This window comes from Cydia amplana, chromosome 10, assembly GCF_948474715.1.
Source record: "Cydia amplana chromosome 10, ilCydAmpl1.1, whole genome shotgun sequence".
In the NCBI taxonomy this organism is placed as follows: domain Eukaryota; kingdom Metazoa; phylum Arthropoda; class Insecta; order Lepidoptera; family Tortricidae; genus Cydia; species Cydia amplana.
In genome coordinates, this window is record NC_086078.1 from 17,885,698 (window position 1) to 17,906,163 (window position 20,466).

The 20,466-nt window shown below is 37.3% G+C and overlaps 1 protein-coding gene and 1 non-coding gene across 2 annotated transcripts; one reads left to right on the forward strand and one right to left on the reverse strand.

Annotated features, from left to right (window-relative positions):
• Positions 1-4,589: 4,589 nt before the first annotated feature.
• Positions 4,590-4,659, reverse strand: Trnas-cga (transfer RNA serine (anticodon CGA)). The gene has a single exon. It is a non-coding gene; the product is annotated as a tRNA-Ser (tRNA).
• Positions 4,660-7,395: 2,736 nt separating this feature from the next.
• LOC134651719 (circadian clock-controlled protein daywake-like) lies at positions 7,396-20,198 on the forward strand. Its single transcript, XM_063506820.1, has 5 exons — positions 7,396-7,529; positions 16,915-17,134; positions 17,711-17,835; positions 19,417-19,572; positions 20,032-20,198. The coding sequence occupies exons 1-5, from the start codon at positions 7,475-7,477 to the stop codon at positions 20,181-20,183; spliced, it is 708 nt and encodes a 235-aa protein (XP_063362890.1). The 5' UTR covers positions 7,396-7,474; the 3' UTR covers positions 20,184-20,198.
• The last annotated feature ends 268 nt before the right edge of the window (positions 20,199-20,466 follow it).

Below are 20,466 nucleotides of genomic sequence, written 5' to 3' on the forward strand. Positions count from 1 at the left end.
ATTTGTTGTATGGGAGCCCCACTTAAATCTTTATTTTATTCTGTTTTTAGTATTTGTTGTTATAGCGGCAACAGAAATACATCATCTGTGAAAATTTCAACTGTCTAGCTATCACGGTTCGTGAGATACAGCCTGGTGACAGACGGACGGACGGACGGACGTACGGACAGCGGAGTCTTAGTAATAGGGTCCCGTTTTTACCCTTTGGGTACGGAACCCTAAAAACTGACGAAAATAAGACTACAATATCGTCAGGTGACAAAGCAAAAGTCACTAATTACTATAAAATATTTAAACAAAAATCAACCTTCTTGTCGTACTAATATGGTTCACTGTGGCTATGAACTTGTGGTGGTACTTAGTGACTTTTGCTTGTCACCTGACGATATTTGCATGGGCAGACTTCAACCAAAAACTTAAAAGGTCGGCTTAGTAGAATAAAATCATTAGAACATGTCTAATTTTTAGGGTTCCGTAGCCAAATGGCAAAAAACGGAACCCTTATGGATTCGTCATGTCTGTCTGTCTGTCTGTCCGTCTGTCCGTCTGTCCGTCCGTATGTCACAGCAACTTTTTTCCGAAACTATAAGAATTATACTGTTGAAACTTAGTAAGTAGATGTATTCGGTGAACCGCATTAAGATTTTCACACAAAAATAGAAAATAAAGCAATAAATTTTGGGGGTTCCCCATACTTAGAACTGACACTCAAAAATTTTTTTTTCATCAAACCCATACACGTGGGGTATCTATGTATAGGTCTTCAAAAATGATATTGAGGTTTCTAATATCATTTTTTTCTAAACTGAATAGTTTGCGCGAGAGACACTTCCAAAGTGGTAAAATGTGTGTCCCCCCCCCCTGTAACTTCTAAAATAAGCGAATGATAAAACTAAAAAAAATATATTATATTTATTTATTTATTTTATTTATTCAAACATATTACACAGTATTACAGTGAGACACTAAGGCACTGTGGAATGTATACAATATGATTATTACTTATTCTAAAACGTTAACATAAAGTTGTGTTATATAACATTACCATGCAAACTTCCACCGAAAATTGGTTTGAACGAGATCTAGTAAGTTGTTTTTTTTTAATACGTCATAAATCCCCTAAATACGGAACCCTTCATGGGCGAGTCCGACTCGCACTTGGCAGCTTTTTGTTTATTTTCAGTTGTATATCATAACCCTAATGTGTAATTTTAGTCAGTAAAATAGCCAGTGGTAACCGAGGGATCTGACGAGATAAAAGGTAAAAACCCGCGCGGTAGCCAAATCTTCCGTCGTAAATTTCGCGCGGCGCGACATATCTTTTGTTTCCTAATGTCCCCCTTGCCCTTAAAGCTGAGCAAAATATTGATGGTATTACGTAGTATTGTCTAAATAATAAACTGACAGTTTTTCCGTTTTAGTTAAAGAAGGGTGTATGTAGCTAGGAATATTAAAGCTTTTAAGCTGTTTATTGATCTAAGTTTTTCATTATCAAGGATATATAACCTGTTTTAAATAATGTGACATATTCGCACGTCGCACGTGTAACACTCGAAAATTGTTGCCAATCAGGTTTAGTTCGATTTCGATTTCCGTTAACTTAAAGGGCACATTTGCGAAGAATAAAATTATACTTATGTACTTGTAAGGCTACTAACTAACCTACTTAGACCCTGACCACGCCAACTTTGCACAAACTTGGCAGTAAGAAATAAGAATGCATACATATCCCCAGCCCTTAGACGTAATCGTATAGTGTTTTGAAGTTAGAAGGATGGAAAGATTGGTACAGTCATAGAGAAAAAAATACATAGAGTGCTCACTCCATACATCAGTTTTAGTACCAAAAAGACTATTAGCATCTAGCAACGAGTAGCGGAACTATCAGTACTGCTACTTGACAATAGATGTAGCAGTACTGATAGTTCCGCTACTCGATGCTAGATGTAGACACTGAAATTAATAGTCTGAACTGATGTATGGAGTGAGCACTCTTGTCTTACTATATTTCTCTACGGTACAGTCACCTACAATGATACGTTACACAACGAAGGCCACAAAAATATCTCACGCGATCTTATTTGTAGAGCCATAAGAGCGTGTCACATATTTTTGCGGCCTTCGAAGAGTAACATATCATTGCAGGTGACTGTACAGATGTAGTGTATAATTATTTTCCATCGTATTTTCACGGCATTGTTAATTCAGTCAGTCTCGGTACAAAAAGTACTGAGGATGACTGAAGTAGCATGACAAATACGAACTTTTCCGAGAAAATACGATGGAAAAAAAAATGCACTAAAGTGTATATTTATATTAATAAGAAAAGGATAAAAAAGTAAAGTTTTATGAAGAAAGGCGCACTAAGTATTTTGCAGAAAGAAATATTTACGCTAGTACTTATTTTGAGAGAGGAAAACTACACGCATATTTTGCTCAAAGTTACCGACCGACATTCACCGTATTACAGTTTGAATATTAATTAGGTTTCTGTTTACATATATTTGACTACACATAAACAAAAACAAATGAGCAATGGAGGTTGTTATACTTGTTATTACTTGCGTGAAGGTCTAGGCCGACTTGCCCTCCTTTTTAGGTTTCCGTACCTCAATAGGAAAAAGAGGAAACCTAATAGGAAAAATTCGCGTTCTAGAACAGAAAAGAACCACTTTATTTGATCTCACCTAACGGAAAAGAAAAGGCCCTTTTCCGAATAGGTGATACTTATGAAAAAGATGGCCGTTTATGCCGCAAAAAACGTATATTTCGACACTCTCACATAACAGTACGGTTACCATCAGTTTGTCACTGACATAAACGCCGTCGAGAACGTAATTAACTTTCTATACATCTTGCTCGCACTCGCATATTCGTGCAAACGGGATGTATAGAAAGTAAACTACGTTCTCGACGGCGTTTATGTCAGTGACAAACTGATGGTAACCGTACTGGGGAATCAAAATTTATAGGGTATGTACAGTCAGCAGCAGAAGTTGCTAAGCGGGCGAGGTGTTCAAAATTACCTTGACACGCACTTACTCTCTTAACAATAAAGTCGATTAGCAACTTCTGCTGCTGACTGTAGGGCAAACCTTGGCTTATCGGTGATACTTGGTAATTCGGTGATACTGCGTTATAATCTTACACAGTTCTCACCATGAGGAAATGCGAGCTATAAAATTGTTGGCAGCTGTTAGTTTTGATGCTTGCTATTGGGTTAGCAGCGATTTAATTGCTTACATTTCAGCATTGTAAGCTCAGCGTAAGATAACAACGCATCATCACCGAATTACCAAGTATCACCGATAAGCCAAGGTTTGCCCTACGTCCCGTTGACTTAGAATTAGACCTATGAAAATTGGGAATCAAAATCTAAGATTTATATCTTAGATTATTTACTCCTAACTTATGTTAGGAGTACAATTTTAAATAGATTGTCCTCCGTATGTGACTCTCACCGATAACTAGTACATATATAATACATAATAATATAAGTATGTACAGTCGCCATCAGATATATCGGAGCGGCCAAGGTGTTCACAATATCTGAACACGCACTCTAACGCCCTGACAATAGAGGCGCGTTCAGATATTTGTGAACACCTTGGCCGCTCCGATATATCTGATGGCGCCTGTACATGGTATAATATAGGTATATGTAATTGTAACAATTCACTGCATACTCGTAAAAGCTCCTACGTGCAGTGCCTCACGAACTTTTATTCAGTACCTACAAAGTTACCAATACAGTCGGTTTTTTTTTAACTGACAATCTCAAACTAAAGTTGTCTTTTGTATAATGAAACCGTTGCTTTTCAGCCGCAAATACAAGTTTGTATTTTAGAGATTCCTTCTTCCAACAAGTTTGGTTAGGATTTTTATTTGAACCAGTTTTTAATGGGTTATGATGATCAACTGGTCCTATTTGCATTTGGATATTGGTCCTAGTAGTTTTGGTACTGCGTCGGTTGATAATTTATTGATGCGAAGTCTAGTCTACGTCAAGTTCGTATGTAAGTACCTACTTAAGTACTTACCTACTTATTTTGTAATAGACATCTATTAGATATCTTTTAGACATCGCCAAGATACGATAACGATATGTTTAAGATCTAACTTGTCAAATTTGACATTTGCGCGATTCTGGAGATACTCTTGAACGATTTCCACAAGATATTACTTCGAGATCTAATTCACATCTATTAGATATCTAACACGATCTATCGTAAAAGTGACATTGGTTGGCCGAATTGCGCTGCAAAAGAGAACTAGTTGAAATCTAAACTATAACGTATCTAGAATGGGTCTAGTACGTGTCGTCTCTTGTAAATATCTTGAAGTTCGAATACGGCAGTTAGACTAAGTAGCAAGAAATCTACGTACCATCGCCCATACTGTTAACTGTCCATCAGTGGACCTCATGCCCTTTGTAATAAGGTCCTCCGATAGGCAGTTTAGAGTGTTGCTGTTTAAATTGTACCTAGGCCAATGGAATTCTATAGCCGAACAGCTAATAATTCCGTCCACTCAACTTATAAATTGAAATAAATATCATACGCTAAAGAAAATGTGACCAAATCCACCGATGGCCGTGGCGGGAATCGAACCCGCCTTCAGCTTTCGCGGCTAACGTCCTGACCACTAGACCACCCGGCCACGGCGGTACCCGTCCCAAATTCCAGCGTCTTTTAGCTACCTGTAGCAAAGCGACGAAATCGCGGAGTGAGACACGCCTGCCTTTGACCAACGCGAAAGGCGGAGCAGTGTGTGCTTGCACCTTCTATACGAATCCTATACTGGATTACAAAAAAATAGTAGTGTGATACTTAAAAAAACAAATCAAAATAATTTCATAAAATAATTTGATTTGTTCCCTAGTTGGTCCACTCAAATTATTTCGAATTTTAGTTTTCGCGGTAGCTGCCTGTCAGAATAAATCTTGGTACCACTTTACTTTGACACTTTTAGTTGGATTCCTGGCTGAGAGCTGTCTCGCATTGCTATGCCGTATAAGGATTATCTTATCTTTTCTTTTTTCCCTTCGCTTTTCCAATAGGTTAAGAGCATCAGAAACCGGTTCTGCGGGTTAGTTTTGACAATGCAGTTTTTTAACCACGTGTTGGATTCTGTGTTAATCGCACAAGTTTGCTATAGTTTGTTGGTGTTGATATACAGGGTGAGATGGAACACAACAAATGAACTGACGCTCGCAGTATTTCCGGACTGATACGACCTCCAACGTCTCAAGAAAAGAGCGTAGGTACTCCTATCTTAAAGGCCGGCGGTGCTGCAGAGACACCAGATATAGGCGACGTTAATTGCATACCATCAAACGGTTCGTCGGTTCCTATAATATCATAAAAAAATAACACTAACTTTTATAAACACGTACTGAAGGCCTTTGGTAATTTACCAGAATTATGCCTAATTTCATACCATTAAATTAATATTGATGATGATGGTCTGTTATCCCTCATTAGGGACATAGGGGTTGCAGAATTCTCCATTTGTCACGATCTTGAGCGGCTACTTACAGCTCTTTCCAGCCGAATCCAGTTGAGCCATCCTCCTTCTCAACTGATCGCCTCCATGTACTATACTGTCGTCGGATATATCGGAGCGCCCAAGGTGCTCAAAAATATCTGAAAACACTCTAACATTCCATTTCTGACCGCAGTTGCACTACTGGTACGCGTTCAGCGTCGCTGTTACTGTCAATTTCCATAGTAAAATGAACAGTAGTGCTGCGGTTGGAAATGGACTGTCACCTTAACGCCTTGACAATAGAAGTGTGTTCAGATATTTGTCAGCACCTTGGCTGCTAGAATATATCTGATGGCGACTGTACAAGGCCTCTCCGATGTAATATTGGCCCCTCTGAGTGGGAAGCGCAAGCGGTGAAGCGTCCGGAGTAGAGACGGTTGGTGCATTTAAAGGTTGATGATTTCGAAGAGCGGAGGAGAGGGTAGGCCTTGATAATAAACGAGATGCTCTAAAGGCCTTATTCCTACCTACAGCCTTCACCTATCACTACGTTGACGGAGTCCTGACATGCCCTCGGTGTGGACGAGCACTGCAGACGAAGATTGGGTACTGCAGTCACATGAGGGCGCACGGGCGAGCGGACCAGCTCAGTTCCCGCTCCTAGGCATAATATAATGCAGTCATCATCATCATCTGAGGCATTACAGCCGCGGGTGGTAAGGCCCACCTGCCTGGTCAAGCAAGTCTTAATATAATGCAGTCGCTGTGGCCGAAATCGGCCGGGAGAAGAGAGATAGTATCTACCCGAGTGTTGGCTGTTGTTAATTGTAAATGATTCTATGTAATGTGTGTCTATTCATATACAACAGTTTCTTACAACTTGTAAGAAACTGTTGGCTTGGCTTTTATTGTCGTCACGTGGAAAAATGTCACTACCTAAGCTTTTTTACCGTTTGCGTGGTCAAGGTTACTACTACCTATACCATAACATATCTTCTTAGGTACAGTGTACAGTCAGCAGCAGAAGTTGCTAAGCGAGCGAGGTGTTCAAAATTACCCTTGACACGCTCTTATTCTCTTAACAATAAAGTCACGGTAAGATAATTTTGAACACCTCGCCCGCTTAGCAACTTCTGCTGTTGACTGTATGTTAGGGTACCTAGATGATTTTTTTACTATATTCACACAAATGACACGAATATTCTGGCGAGGAAAACACGCAAAAAACGATTACATACAAAAACAAAAACTATGAGGATTTTAACTACATATTCATCAAACATCATGTTAATTAGGTAAGTAGGTACCAATTTTTTAAATGTTTGTAATGGAAAAATAAGTTTTTAGTGTACATTTTTAAAGGAGTGTTTTCATATTCACCGTGGACTAGTAGAACGCAAAATTCAGACTCTTTCGGGCTTTTTGGATTTTTGTATTTAGGAATACACCCCACAGGGGTCCCTTTGTTTCCCATAAAGTATTAAGTCATAATGTAGGTATTGTTTGTCATATTATCATCAGTCATGAAACTGAAACCGTTAACTTTTCAGGATTTTCGTAAGGATATCCTATAGATAGGTTAGGTTATTAGGTTAGGTTTGTTTTATGGCAATCCTGAAAAGTGACGCGTTTTTAAACCAAATGAATTATGACCAACGAAAATTCGGGCAAACAATACATTATGACTTAAAACTATTTGGGAAACAATAGAGACCTTTATTAATATGTGAGTGTGAACAAATTAGTGAACTTAATTGAGTCTGGCAAATATGGTACCTAAATGTTGTTTTTTGTCAATTCACCCAAATACCGCCATCCTGTATAGAGTGTAGGTATAAGCTTTAATATATGCACATCTACAAATTTACGAGCAGCACGGACGCGGCCATAAAAGCTTGCTCTTGGCCTTGTGGCCATCATAGCTTCTGTGTGCTTTGGCCCCAACGGTCCTGTTTCATTCGTACTTTTACTTTTAAAGTATTCAACAATGTTGAGGTATTTTTGCTTTTTGGCGGTGATTTTGGGGGTGAGATCGGCTTCCGGTAAGTCTAATGTGATTTATTGTTATGATTTTGATGATTTCGGTGGACTTCCAGTATTTTTGATATTTATAAAATATTTTTAATATTTATGAAATATTTGATCAGTTACTTTGTTCAAGACAAGGTGGGCCGGGTGAATTATAGTGTTATTGATATATAAGATTATCTTTCGGACGGTCTGCGTGCGTTCCAACTTTTAAAATAGTATCTAAAATGTAATATTTTTTAGACTACAATAAAAAGTTGACTAAAACAATATTTTTTACCAAAATAAGTCTAATTTTATACACATGTAAGTATGTTAAAAACTTAAAGTAATAATATATTACATTGTGTAAGTAATAAATAACTGTGGGACAAAAAGTAATACATACCTAAGTAATATTTTTTTATTTAATGCCAATGTTGTCTTGCTAAGTATTTATTTATAATATATGCTAAAGCGAAGATAATAAACTTCTTTTATATATCAACAAAACAAAATACTTCGATAAATACGAGTTAATACATTTTACGGGACAAATTTTACACAAATCGTACAGTAAAGCTTAATAAAGCTTATCTTGCTTGTCCCACTAGACTGCGATATATATTATATACATATGTATATACCTAAAGTTAATATATTATATTTATGTACAAACTGAAATACATAAAAGACAACATTATTTTTTGATATTCCGGCCGATTTTTATTTCGTTGTAGTCTTTTTCGTCAAATTTCGATAACATTTGGTAAAAACCTAGATAGTGTTCCCTATTCTGTACAATATTAATGGCAATTTCATCGTGTCCTAAATTATTTACCCCCTAGTTACGAAAACGTATAAGTAAGTAGAATTTTCGTAATTCAACATTAGATTTTTTTCTGAACTGATGAGGTTTTGTGTTTATTCCGCCCAGTATGAAGAGCTTTTCAAACTTACCATATTGTATATATTGGATTTGACGAAAAAAATTACCCATTTAAAACAAATTACCAAGTGAATTGAAATGTGCCTAAATTGAAGAACAAAACACTTTGAAGTTCGTTGGTCTAATTTAAGCTCAGCATATACCAACAGCAGCACTCTTAACTGTCCATCGGTGGACCTTATGTCTTTTGTAATAAGGTTTACAAACTGACAGTTCGTGGGCGATAGTATCAGGGCGTTTTGTTTTTTTTTTCACCTCAGCAGCTCGAACAAGGGTACTTTGCTTCTTCAAAACAGTGAGCAAAATGCGATTTTGCTCACTGAGTGAGACAAAATGACATTCAAGTGACCTTTACAGTCAAGTGTCATTTCAACATGCGGGGTCTAATACAAGTTCGAAATACTTGGGTTCTACTATCTCTGTCCCTTTCACACTGTTAGCAAAACGAAACAGACAAAAAAAAGTTAAAACGACATTCAGCGGTATATTCACGGTTTATAATAGACCCCCGAAACACTTCAGACCGCATCGTTCCAAACCACGTACTATCATGCACTATAGAGAGACCCATTGTAAACAGAACTGTAAATAATTGTAACTGGTTATCTGATAAGCTAATAGAAATGTCCCGTGCCAAAAATAGACTATTACAAATACACCTTAAGGATACAACCAATAAACAAAATGAACTAATATATAAGAGATACAGAAATAAAACAAATAGACTTATGAGTAAAGCTAGAAATAACTATACAAAAAAAGAAATATGTGATAATTATAAAAACTCGAAAAAAATGTGGGAAATAATTAACAAGTTAACAGGCAAATTAGTCAAAGCTGTTGACGACATGTTAATCAAGTCATTTAAAATGAAAGCGAAAGATCTTTCTAACAAATTTGCTCGCGACTTTGAAAGCAATGTAGAAAATGTACTGAGCTCATGTGGTATGTCGTTACTTGATAAGAGTACATATACTAATACCCCTAAGGTAACTTTAAAAATTAACAAGATTAATGAACATGCAATGAATAAAATTATTAGTAACATTAATGAAAATAAAAGTGCAGGATTTGATAAATTAAGAGCAGGAGATGTTAAATTTATTACTAAAGAGATAACGCCAGTGCTTACACATCTAACAAACCAGTGCATATGCTATTCTACATATCCAGATAAATTAAAAGTCGGACTAATCCGACCCATACACAAAAAAGGAAGCTATACCGACACTAATAATTACAGACCTATAACAATACTCTCCATCGTAGATAAAATAATTGAAAAATACATAGGAAAAAAAGTTAACGACTTCTTATCAAGTAACAACATAATTCATGAGCGTCAATTCGGCTTTCAAAAAGGCAAAAGTACAACACAATTATTGGCACAATTTACTGATGAGATAAATAGACACCTTAGTGACAGGAAACATGTAATAATAGTACTAATTGATTTCAGCAAAGCATTTGATACCCTGAATCATCAAATTCTCTACGAAAAGTTCCAGCAAAATGGTATACAGGGGCCAACACTAAAATGGTTTAAAAACTATCACATAGAAAGATACAACACTGTTAGTATAGCAGGAGAGCAAAGCGAACTACTACAATCCTCTCATGGGACAGCACAAGGATCCATATTAGGGCCTACTGAATATCTAATATATGTAAATGATATGTGTAACATATTCCGATCTGCCTCTGTATACCAATTCGCTGACGACACTTGCCTAATAACAGCAAACACTAACATAAAGATCGCAGAGTGTCAAATGCAAAGCGAATTTGATAAATTATGTAAATGGGCACATGACGTAGGGCTATCCCTTAACTATAACAAAACTAAAATAATGTATATCCACTCACCGTATATTAAGATTAGCACAACTCCTAGAATAATAGCCCACGAACACTTGTGTATGCACTCTCGTTTATCAAGCTGCAATTGTGAGTCGTTAGAGGTAGTTGAAAACCATACTTACCTTGGTTTAAAAATTGACAGCAAATTCAACTGGGGGCCTCACGTTGACCATGTGTGTAATAAACTTAGGGCAATACTTAGCAATTTAAGCATACTCAAACACAAAATGCCATACAACACACTCCGCTTGCTATATATGGCCCTAGCAGATTCGGTAATTAACTACGGAATATCTAGCTACGGACGAACATACAACACATACCTACACAGAATTTATAATATACAAATAAGAATACTAAAAACCATAGTTCCATTAAAAATAAAGCAAAAATATAAGAATAACTATGATAAACTATTTCAATATTGTAGAGTACTTAGCATATTTAATAAAGTAAAACTGGCTATGATTCTTGAATACAAAGACTTATTAGGAAAGCTGGATAGATACAATAGACCGGCCAACCTCCGGCGATTACCCAATGAACCTCAGTTTAAAGTCCCTAAAACAAATAATGAATATGGCAATAGAGTCTGGAATGCATACTTACCTACTATTCTAAACAACTTTCCTAATAGAGTATTACTAGATATAAGTAATAAACCTAATAAGATTAAATATATAATAAAAAAAGAACTGAATTCCATAGTACAAGAATAATTAATAAATAAGTAAGCACATAGATATAATACATATACACATAAACATATATAAATACATAATTATAATAAATATTATTAGAACTTAAGACTAGGGAATAAGTCCCCGCTCTACCTAGTTAATAAAATCTTAAATATTAAAGATTGTAACTAGGTTTTAGAAATTGTAATTCTATTATTATTTGAAATAAACAGATTTAATAATAATAATAAAAAGTATGAATTCTTAATCATTAATTAATAAAAATAAAGTTTAAGATTTGATAAAAACTGATAAAATACTATATTTTAGGTATTTTATTGTACAATTAAAATAATGAACTCAAAAAATACACAGATCATCACGCAAAATTAATTATTTTACTTTTAAGAATTTCTACCATAGTTGACAAATTACGTATCTACAATTCGGACCGTATCTTACAAAGCTTTTTTTTACAAAAAAATTGTCGATTGAAGTGTCAGTTGATGTTCGTTATTTCCATATTATTTTACTGAAATTTATTATTACGTTTTGTTTTTGTGTTCGATTGCGGTAATTAAACTTAATTGTTTGTATATCTTAAGAAAACATGAGTGCAGGTATTAAGTGATGAAGAAGGATTACATTTTTCAAGTTGTCTAATAGGTATGTTCTCACTGCGCTGAGGTGAAAAGTTTTGTGAACTACATGAGATCAAAGTTATTTACATCTCGTGCGCTTTTGAGTCACTACGCTCGAGATTATAGAATCTTTCGCTTGCACGGGACTCAAAATAAGCACTCGAAGAAATATCAAACTTTGATCTCTTGTTGTACAAATAACTATTGTTGTCCCCTACACTTTTTTTTTCAAATTTGGGATTTTTTTTATGTTATTTCTACTCAGAATCACGAGCTCTTTCTATCCTAATAAGAGAAAAAAGTATCCTAAGGTTTTTATTTCCATTACGTCACCATTTTTCATAGACTTTGTATGGCGGTCGCGGAATGAAAAGATCGAATAATTTATGGAAATTTCGGGACACTTTTTTTCTCCTATTAGGATAGAAAGAGCTCGTGATTCTGAGTAGAAATAATATAAAAAATCCCAAATTTGAAGAAAAAAGTGTAGGCGACAATCGGGTCAACATTTTATCGACCTTTTAACCATTGATAATTTCTTTGTCAAAAATCACTGATTCATACCTTAGGTTAGGTACCTTTATTCACGAACTTTTCTTTGTATAATTCGGACATGATGTGCATACATTATTTGTTTGTTGCTGTCTCGACCAGCATTCGTACCAAGGTACGTGGAATTTGTAATCAATAGTTATGTAGGCTTATAGGTACATATACCTATCCATTATCTCATTGAGTAGGTCGGTGTACAGTAAGTTACTAGATATATTTATTCAGTTTAGAAAAGCTATCGGAAATTTCAGGAAAAGACTTTCGTTTCGGAAACGGAAAATTTGGATCCCCAATTCTCCATACATAATAAATGTGACAAGTTGCTGATAGTTTATACATTTTGCAATTGTGGAAAGTTTCTGGCGGCACATTAGTAGTCGGAGCATTGGACTAAGAAAATAAACAACTGAGCCCGTACCATGACTGACTGACAGTGTCAAAACTAACATAAACGCTATCGAGAACGTAATTTACTTTCTATACATCTCGCTCGCATTAATATGCGAGTACGAGCGAGATCCATGGAAAGTAAATTACGTTCTCGATGGCGTTTATGTCAGTGCCAAATTGATGGTAGCCGTACTAGCTCGCACTAATATGCGAGTACGAGCGAGGTAGAAAGTAAAGTAACGTTCTCGATGGCGTTTAACTCACTGCCAAACTGGTGGTAGCCACACCGGACACGAGTTATTGTTGTGTACAAACGTGTCCGTGTTTGAGTATGCATAAGCATTGTTTTTTGTTTGTTTGCCCAGACGCGGAAACTTACAACTTTTAGCAAAGAGTGCCAATAATATGAACAGATATTTACTGACGCAATATAAATAACAACTATTTGTTTATACCTATTGTTCTTTTTTGCGTTTCAATTTGTTTAAAGTACGAAAGTATTAAAATTTAAAGAACCTATTACATATTAGTCACCTCGCTTTGGAGGGTAAGTACGCCACCTTTGTGGCTACCACCAATTTGGCACTGACATAAACGCTATCGAGAACGTAATTTACTTTCTATGCATCTCGCTCGTACTCGCATATTAGTGCGAGCGAGATGTATAGAAAGTAAATTACGTTCTCGATAGCGTATATGTCAGTTTTGACACTGTCAGTGACTCATGGTAAGGCCTCTTGTGACCTAAATCGAAAACTTAAACTTGACTTTACTCACTTCGCACTAATAATTCGCGGGCTCCTGGGGGCTTAGCCAAGATGACAATCGTTCATAGAAAATGCCTTAAAAAAACTTAAATAGTGTATGGAAAATTGGAAATGGTCACGTGACTTTTCTTATCTATATATATAAATGCAAGTGTCCTGACTGACTGACTGACTGACTGACTGACTGATTCATCAACGCAGAGCCGAAACTACAAAAGCTAGAAAGTTGAAATTTGCACACTAGGTTGAATTTATAAAGTGTACAAGAGATAAGAAGCGATTTTGAAAAATTCAACCCCTAAGGGGGTTGAAAAGGGGATGAAAGGTTGTATGGGGTGCAAGTTTTATTTTAAGCTAGGAATTTGAAACTTTGTAAAAATGTACTATATTAAAAAACAAGAAAACTAATTTCTGCGTTTTCGAAAATTCATCCCCCAGGGTGGTGAAAAAGGGGTTGAAAGTTTGTATGGAGATTAAATATTTTTGTGAGTGTTGGACTTGAAACTTTGTATATGGGGATATTATTATAAGACAGGAAAAGTAATTTCAGCGTTTTTCAAAATTCATCCCCTAACAGGGTTAAAAAGGGGTTGAAAGTTTGAATCCATTACAAATGCTTTGAAACTTCTTAGAAAGACATAATAGCCGATGACAAAAAAAAGGAATTGCGACATTTTAGGTAATTCAACCCCTAAGGGGGTAAAAAAGGGGATGAAACTTTGTCCTGGGGTGCAAATTTTATTTTAAGCTAGGACCTTGAAACTTCGTAAAAAGGTATTAAATTAAAAAACAAGAAAACTAATTTCAGCGTTTTTAAAACTTCATCCCCCGAGGTGGTAAAAAAGGGGTTGAAAGTTTGTACGGCGATCAAATATTTTTGAGAGTGCGGGACTTGAATCTTTGTATTTGGGGATATTATTAGAAGACAGAAAAAGTTATTTCAGCGTTTTGTAAAATTCATCCCCTAACAGGGTTAAAAAGGGGTTGAAAGTTAGTATGGAGTTCAAATTTTATTTTAAGTTAGGAACTTGAAACTTCGTAAAAATATATGTTATTAAAATACAAGAAAACTAATATCAGCGTTTTTGAATTATCATCCCCTAAGGTGGTGAAAAAGGGGTTGAAAGTTTGTATGGATATCAAACATTTTTTCGAACGCGGGACTTGAATCTTTGTATTTCGGGATATTATTAAAATACAGGAAAAATAATTACAGCGTTTTGTAAAATTCATCCCTCAACAGGTTTAAAAAGGGGTTATAAGTTTTAATCCATTACAAATGCTTTGAAACTTCTTAGAAAGGCATAATAGCCGATTACAAAAAAAGTAATTGCTACGTTTTTGGAAATTCAACCCCTAAGGGGGATAAAAAGAGGATGAAAGTTCGTCTTAGGGTGCAAATTTATTTTAAGCTAGGAACTTGAAACTTTGCAAAAAGGTATTAAATTAAGATACAAGAAAACTAATTTCAGCGTTTTTGATAATTCATCCCCTAAGGTGGTGAAAAAGGGGTTGGAAGTTTGTATGGATATCAAACATTTTTTCGAACGCGCGACTTGAATCTTTCTATTTGGGGATATTATTAGAAGACAGGAAAAGTTATTTTAGCGTTTTGTTAAATTCATCCCCTAACAGGGTTAAAAAGGGGGTTGAAAGTTTGTATAGGGTTCAAATTTTATTTAAAGCTACAAACTTGATACTTCGTAAAAATGTATTTTATCAAAAGAGAAGAAAACTAATGTCAGAGATTTTGATAATTCGTCCCACGAGGTGGTGAAAAAGGGGTTGAAAATTTGTATGGAGGCCAAACATTTTTTTGAGTGCGGGACTTGAATCGTTGTATAAAGGCATATTATTAGAATACAAGAAAAATAATTTCAGCTTTTAAAAAAATCATCCCCTAAAATGGTTAAAAAGGGGTTGAAAGTTTGTATAGGGTTCAAATTTTATTTAAAGCTAGGAACTTGAAACTTCGTAAATAGGTAGTTAGGTAGTAGGTTTTATTAAATAGAGGACATGAAAATCTTCTAAGGGGGTTTAGAGGGATTATATCGAGGACAATTTTATTCAGTTAGGGGCTTGAAACTTCGTAGGTTGTGAAAGACAAAGTCTCATGCGTTGTATAATATTAGTAATTATCAAATGATTAACCGTCCTACCGCAATCTCTTGCTGCATAATGTTCTAAGCTAATGTAGAATATACAACCACCAATATACAAATCCACGCGTACGAAGTCGCGGGCATCAGCTAGTTATTATATATTTTTTTTAATTTTCGTTTGGCGTTTGTCGATGATGACGATGTACGATTGTCATCTTGGATTGTCAGATTGTCATCTTCCTACAGTTCATGCAAGCTTCCTATGCATAAAATTATATTGTTAAATTAAAATGACAGGATTTTGAAAAAAAAAACCGGTATATTTTCGTAGAAATATGGATAAGAAGATAGTAAGAGCCATGACCCCATGAACCGTGACGCGTTTGCAAAACCAAAGGCGAACAAAACAATTCGTAATAGACCGGTTAAAATTGTTGTTTGTATTTTAACTTAACCACCAACTTCGCACATAAATATAGCCAATTAGTCATACAGTGCTACGTCAGGTTTTATGGTCAATTGGTCACTGAATTGTCATCTGAATTTGATAGAGAGATCTTTGCTTACAGAAAGTACAGTCACCTGCCTAATATGTTGCACGGCGAAGGCCGCAAAAATATCTGATACGATCTTATTTGTAGAGCCATACCGTGTCACACATTTTTGCGGCTTTCGACGAGTAACAAAATATTGCAGATGACTGTACATCTTTTTGGTTGTTTCATCGTGAAAGTCCAAAATCCGAACAATCCTGCCGGACCTCGCACTCCAACTCTTGAACACGTTTGGGATACTTATATCAACTTATATTATAATTATAAAGTATCAGTCGTTATCGCTTGGTCAAGGAAAACGGGGGTATTATTTTATTTAATTACACCACACCTATATTTGCGTATAGTTTATTGTCTTCAGCTCTAGACTCATTTCTTGCATTTTTAGAGTAGTTGCATTTGCCCCATAGTTGCTATTATCCTGGCTGACCTTATCTAGTTAGGGTTCCGTACCCAACCCAAAGGGTAAAAACTACCCTTTTACTAAGACTTCGCTGTCCGTCCGTCCGTCCGTCTGTCTGTCTGTCACCATCAGGCTGTAACTCATGCACCGTGATAGTTTCACAGATGCATTTCTGTTGCCGCAATAACAACAAAAAAAACTTAAAACAGAATAAAATAAATATTTAAGTGGGGCTCCCTCCCGTACAACAAACATGTTTTTTGGGTATGGGTACGGAACCCTTCGCGCGAGTCCGCCTCGCACATGGCCGTTTTTTTTATGTTATTTCCTTTTTTTGAGCCTTAGTTAAATTCAATAACACTACTCATTTATTTTGGTCCAGCCTTTTCACATGTGTATCATTAGTAGATTAATTAGAACACTATATACTCGTAACTTCAATAACCAAACTTCCTACTCAGACATAAGACTAATTATGTAGTATTAAAACGGGTCACTCACGGTTTTTCCACTTGATTCCAGCCCCGTTCCTCACACCCTGCAAGAAAGGCGACAGTGCCTGCATCATCGCGTCAGCTCAAGCCGTGGTGCCCTTTATCGCTGCCGGCATCCCGGAGCTGAACGTGCCCTCCCTGGACCCCATGCTGCTGAAGGTGGTCAAGTCAGAAGAGGCGGGGTTGAGGCTCACGCTGAAGAATACTACGGTTACTGGGATGAAGGATTGCACGATTGAAAATACTAGGTGAGGGGTAGAGTGTTTCCTGTAGCTTTAGCACGAGTGCGCCGCGACAGATTCTCATGCGCGAGACAGGCAACCTGTGTTAATGTACAAGTTGCGGCGCACTCGTGCTAAGATCGCTGCTTGTTTGCGTGGCGATAGCGGGAAATGAGAAATGTTACCAAGTGACGAATTGAACTTTGACCAGTGGAGAGAGACTCCTGACTTCGGGCAAACTCGGCTCCGTGCGGCTCAGCATTCCTCCGAGCAATTAAGTATTAGGGTTGACACAACTTGACGTCCGTTTGCGTGCACGACCACAGATAAGATAATGACTTGAATTTTGACAACCCTAATTAGCCGAAAGGTACGAGTAGGTATAGTGCCATAAGTTAGAAAGGGATATCATGATTCGACCCTGAATCGCTGTCAAACTTTGGTTTTGCAGGAAGTGTCTATTCTGTACGGTAATACTATTACTCATTCTGTGCTTCGACGCTGAGCGCACTGAGAAAGAAAGAGAGAAAGAAGTTTGAGATGTGAGAGGGTAATTTAAATTAATTAATTACCATATCGCTTATTTAGTTAACTTGTCACCAGGCTGGAGGCAGACAAGCTGGACGTGGTGGTGCGGTGTTCCGTGGTGCTGCGAGGCTGGTACAAGCTGCGAGGATCGATCCTCGTGCTGCCCATCCGTGGGGAAGGCCGGAACACCATCAAAATCCGTAAGTTATACGTAACTACTCTTAGTGTAAGGCCTGAGTGGACGCTCGAGTTGGGCGTGCAGCGGGGCGGGGCGTGCGGCGTGCATGTTAAACAAATGCAAGCGTATAGCAGCGGTCTTATATAGTGCACGCTGCTCACATCACGCGTGAGCCCGACGCCACGCTGCACGCCCCGCCGAACGCTCCGCTTCGAGCGTCTACTCAGGCCTTACACTTAGAACTAAGGAACAAGTTATACCTATCCGTTGTTATTTTAAGTATTTATTACGAGGTACTTACTGTGTAAAATTTTTATAAACTAAAATAAATTTATCTAATTATGAAGGAAACAAATACACAAATAAGTACATTCGACCGTCGACTTTAGTATCAAAAGTTGTGTTTAAGTACCTTCCTACAAAGAACAGTAAGGCAGGTATCCACAAGGACCTGCACATATTGTTGATCTCAATTCAGTAAAGTCGCGTCCAGATAATTTTGAGCACTTCGCTAGCCAGCTTTTCAGATTACAGATACTGATTAACAGTCCGTCGGACCATATCGGTCTGTCAGTTAAACGCAAAAGTTGACGGTTCCGAACAACTGACAGGCCGATATCGTCCGGCGGACTGGTAATCAGTGGGCCCCTTAAGGCCGCAGTAGGCCTATGTCAAGGTTACGAGAGACCAAGGTCCGATCGGCGCCGGTAACCGGTCAGTTGGGCAACGCTTTTGATCTTGTGGTTGAGGCGTTGAAGGTGTGACAGTAACATTGAGGTTTCTTTAAACTTTGAATATAAGGCCAGTCTGACCACCAGTTTTTACAAGATACAAGACATTTATTCATAAAAGTCAATGTTTTACAGGTCAGGTAGGTACGTGTTCAACTAATACTAGTTTGACACTGACATAAACGCCATCGAGAACGTAATTTACTTTCTATGCATTTCGCACGTACTCGCGTATTAGTTCGAGCGAGAGGTATAGAAAGTAAATTACGTTCTCGATAGCGTATATGTCAGTTTTGACACTGTCAGTGACTCATGGTACGGGCTCAGTTACACTAAACCATCTTCGTAGACATACTACCGAACCGACAGGCTTGGAGGTCGTTTTTACTTACGCTGAAATTACTTATGACCTTTAAAATGTCCATTCCACATTAACGACCGGTCTGGCCTAGTGGGTAGTGACCCTGCCTGTGAAGCCGATGGTCCTGGGTTCAAATCCCGGTAAGGGCATGTATGTGTATGATGATCCGAGTGATGAGCACAGATATTTGATTTGTTCCTGAGTCATGGATGTTTTCTATTTCTTAGTACCCACAACCAATGACCTTTTATTTATGTAGACGTGTGACGTTCATAGTTGACAAAACTAAAATTTGATCCAACGATTTTGACAACTTGACAGGTTGGCGTCACACATACGACTAACTAAATATAGGTTTCGTAACCTATATTTAATGGCTCACGATCGTGCGCCTGGTCCACATCTACCTCATTTTACTTACGTCTATGCCCACAACACAAGCCTTCTTGAGCTTACTGTGGGAGTCAATTCGTGTAAGCATGTTCCTATAATATTTGTTTATTTATTCCAGGTGACATAGTGATCACAGCCAATACCAGACTGGCCACAGTGAAGGGAGCCGACGGCCAGGAGCACTGGCACATCAGCAAGTGGGATCATTCCTTCGATGTTCGCACTAAGACCTCCTTCGACTTTGAGAACCTTTTCGATGGAAACAAAGCATTGTGTAAGTATTATAACTAGAGTTATAATGATGATGATGCCCGCCCGCACAATACGATTGCAGAAAGAGATTCAGATTAAGTAAGCCTAGGTCTTGCTTTACTATCAGACTAATAGTTCCCAAAAAAAGCGTTGGGAAATTAGCTACTTATATATTGATGAACGTCAGGGAAGAAAAGTCATGTACCGTAGGTACGAGTGCCGAATCTCTTGATGGTATCTTACAATAATGAAACGATTGGCACGCTTTATGGCTCCTCTACACGATGGGCCAACGCCGGCCACTCCAAGGGACGCAGCATACGGTAGAATGAGATAGCAATATCACTTGCTCCCTCTAACGCATAAATGCGTCCCTTGGAGTAGCCGGCGTTGGCCCATCGTGTAGAGGAGCCATAAAGATTTGTGTTAAAGAAGACCGGGTACAAACTAAAAACTGATGATATTTTATTGTATCTTTCAGCGGACCCAGTCGACGCGATAGTGAACACCAACTGGAAGCTTGTGATGACGGAAATAGCGCCCCCTATCGTCCGCGCCATCACCGAGCGCGTCGTCGCTGCGGTCGAAGCGTTCTTCGGGGCCGTGCCCGCCAATGAGCTACAGATACAATAATTTGTGAAAATATAGTTATAGTAGTTATAGGCAAACCAACTTTGTCAGTAGAAAAAGGTGCGAAATTATTATTTTTTAGTTTTTCGGCTTTTTCTATTGATAGAAAAGGCTTGCCAGACTACTTATATAAATACACACATGGTATTGTGTAAGCTTAGGAATAAAATAGGATAGCGAATTGTGATAATAAATTATTATTTTTAATTTTTAACAATTCGTTTTATTAATTGCCCAGCAAAACTTTTAGTTGTGAAAAGGTAACAGATCTGTGTATGCCTGTGTG

Bases quoted from the DNA above. Each gene is read 5' to 3' on its own strand.
- LOC134651719 (XM_063506820.1), top strand. From the start codon at position 7,475: ATGTTGAGGTATTTTTGCTTTTTGGCGGTGATTTTGGGGGTGAGATCG. The intron at 7,530-16,914 runs GTAAGTCTAATG...ACTTGATTCCAG, and splicing joins GGGGGTGAGATCGGCTTCCG to CCCCGTTCCTCACACCCTGC. The intron at 19,573-20,031 runs GTAAGTATTATA...TGTATCTTTCAG, and splicing joins CGATGGAAACAAAGCATTGT to CGGACCCAGTCGACGCGATA.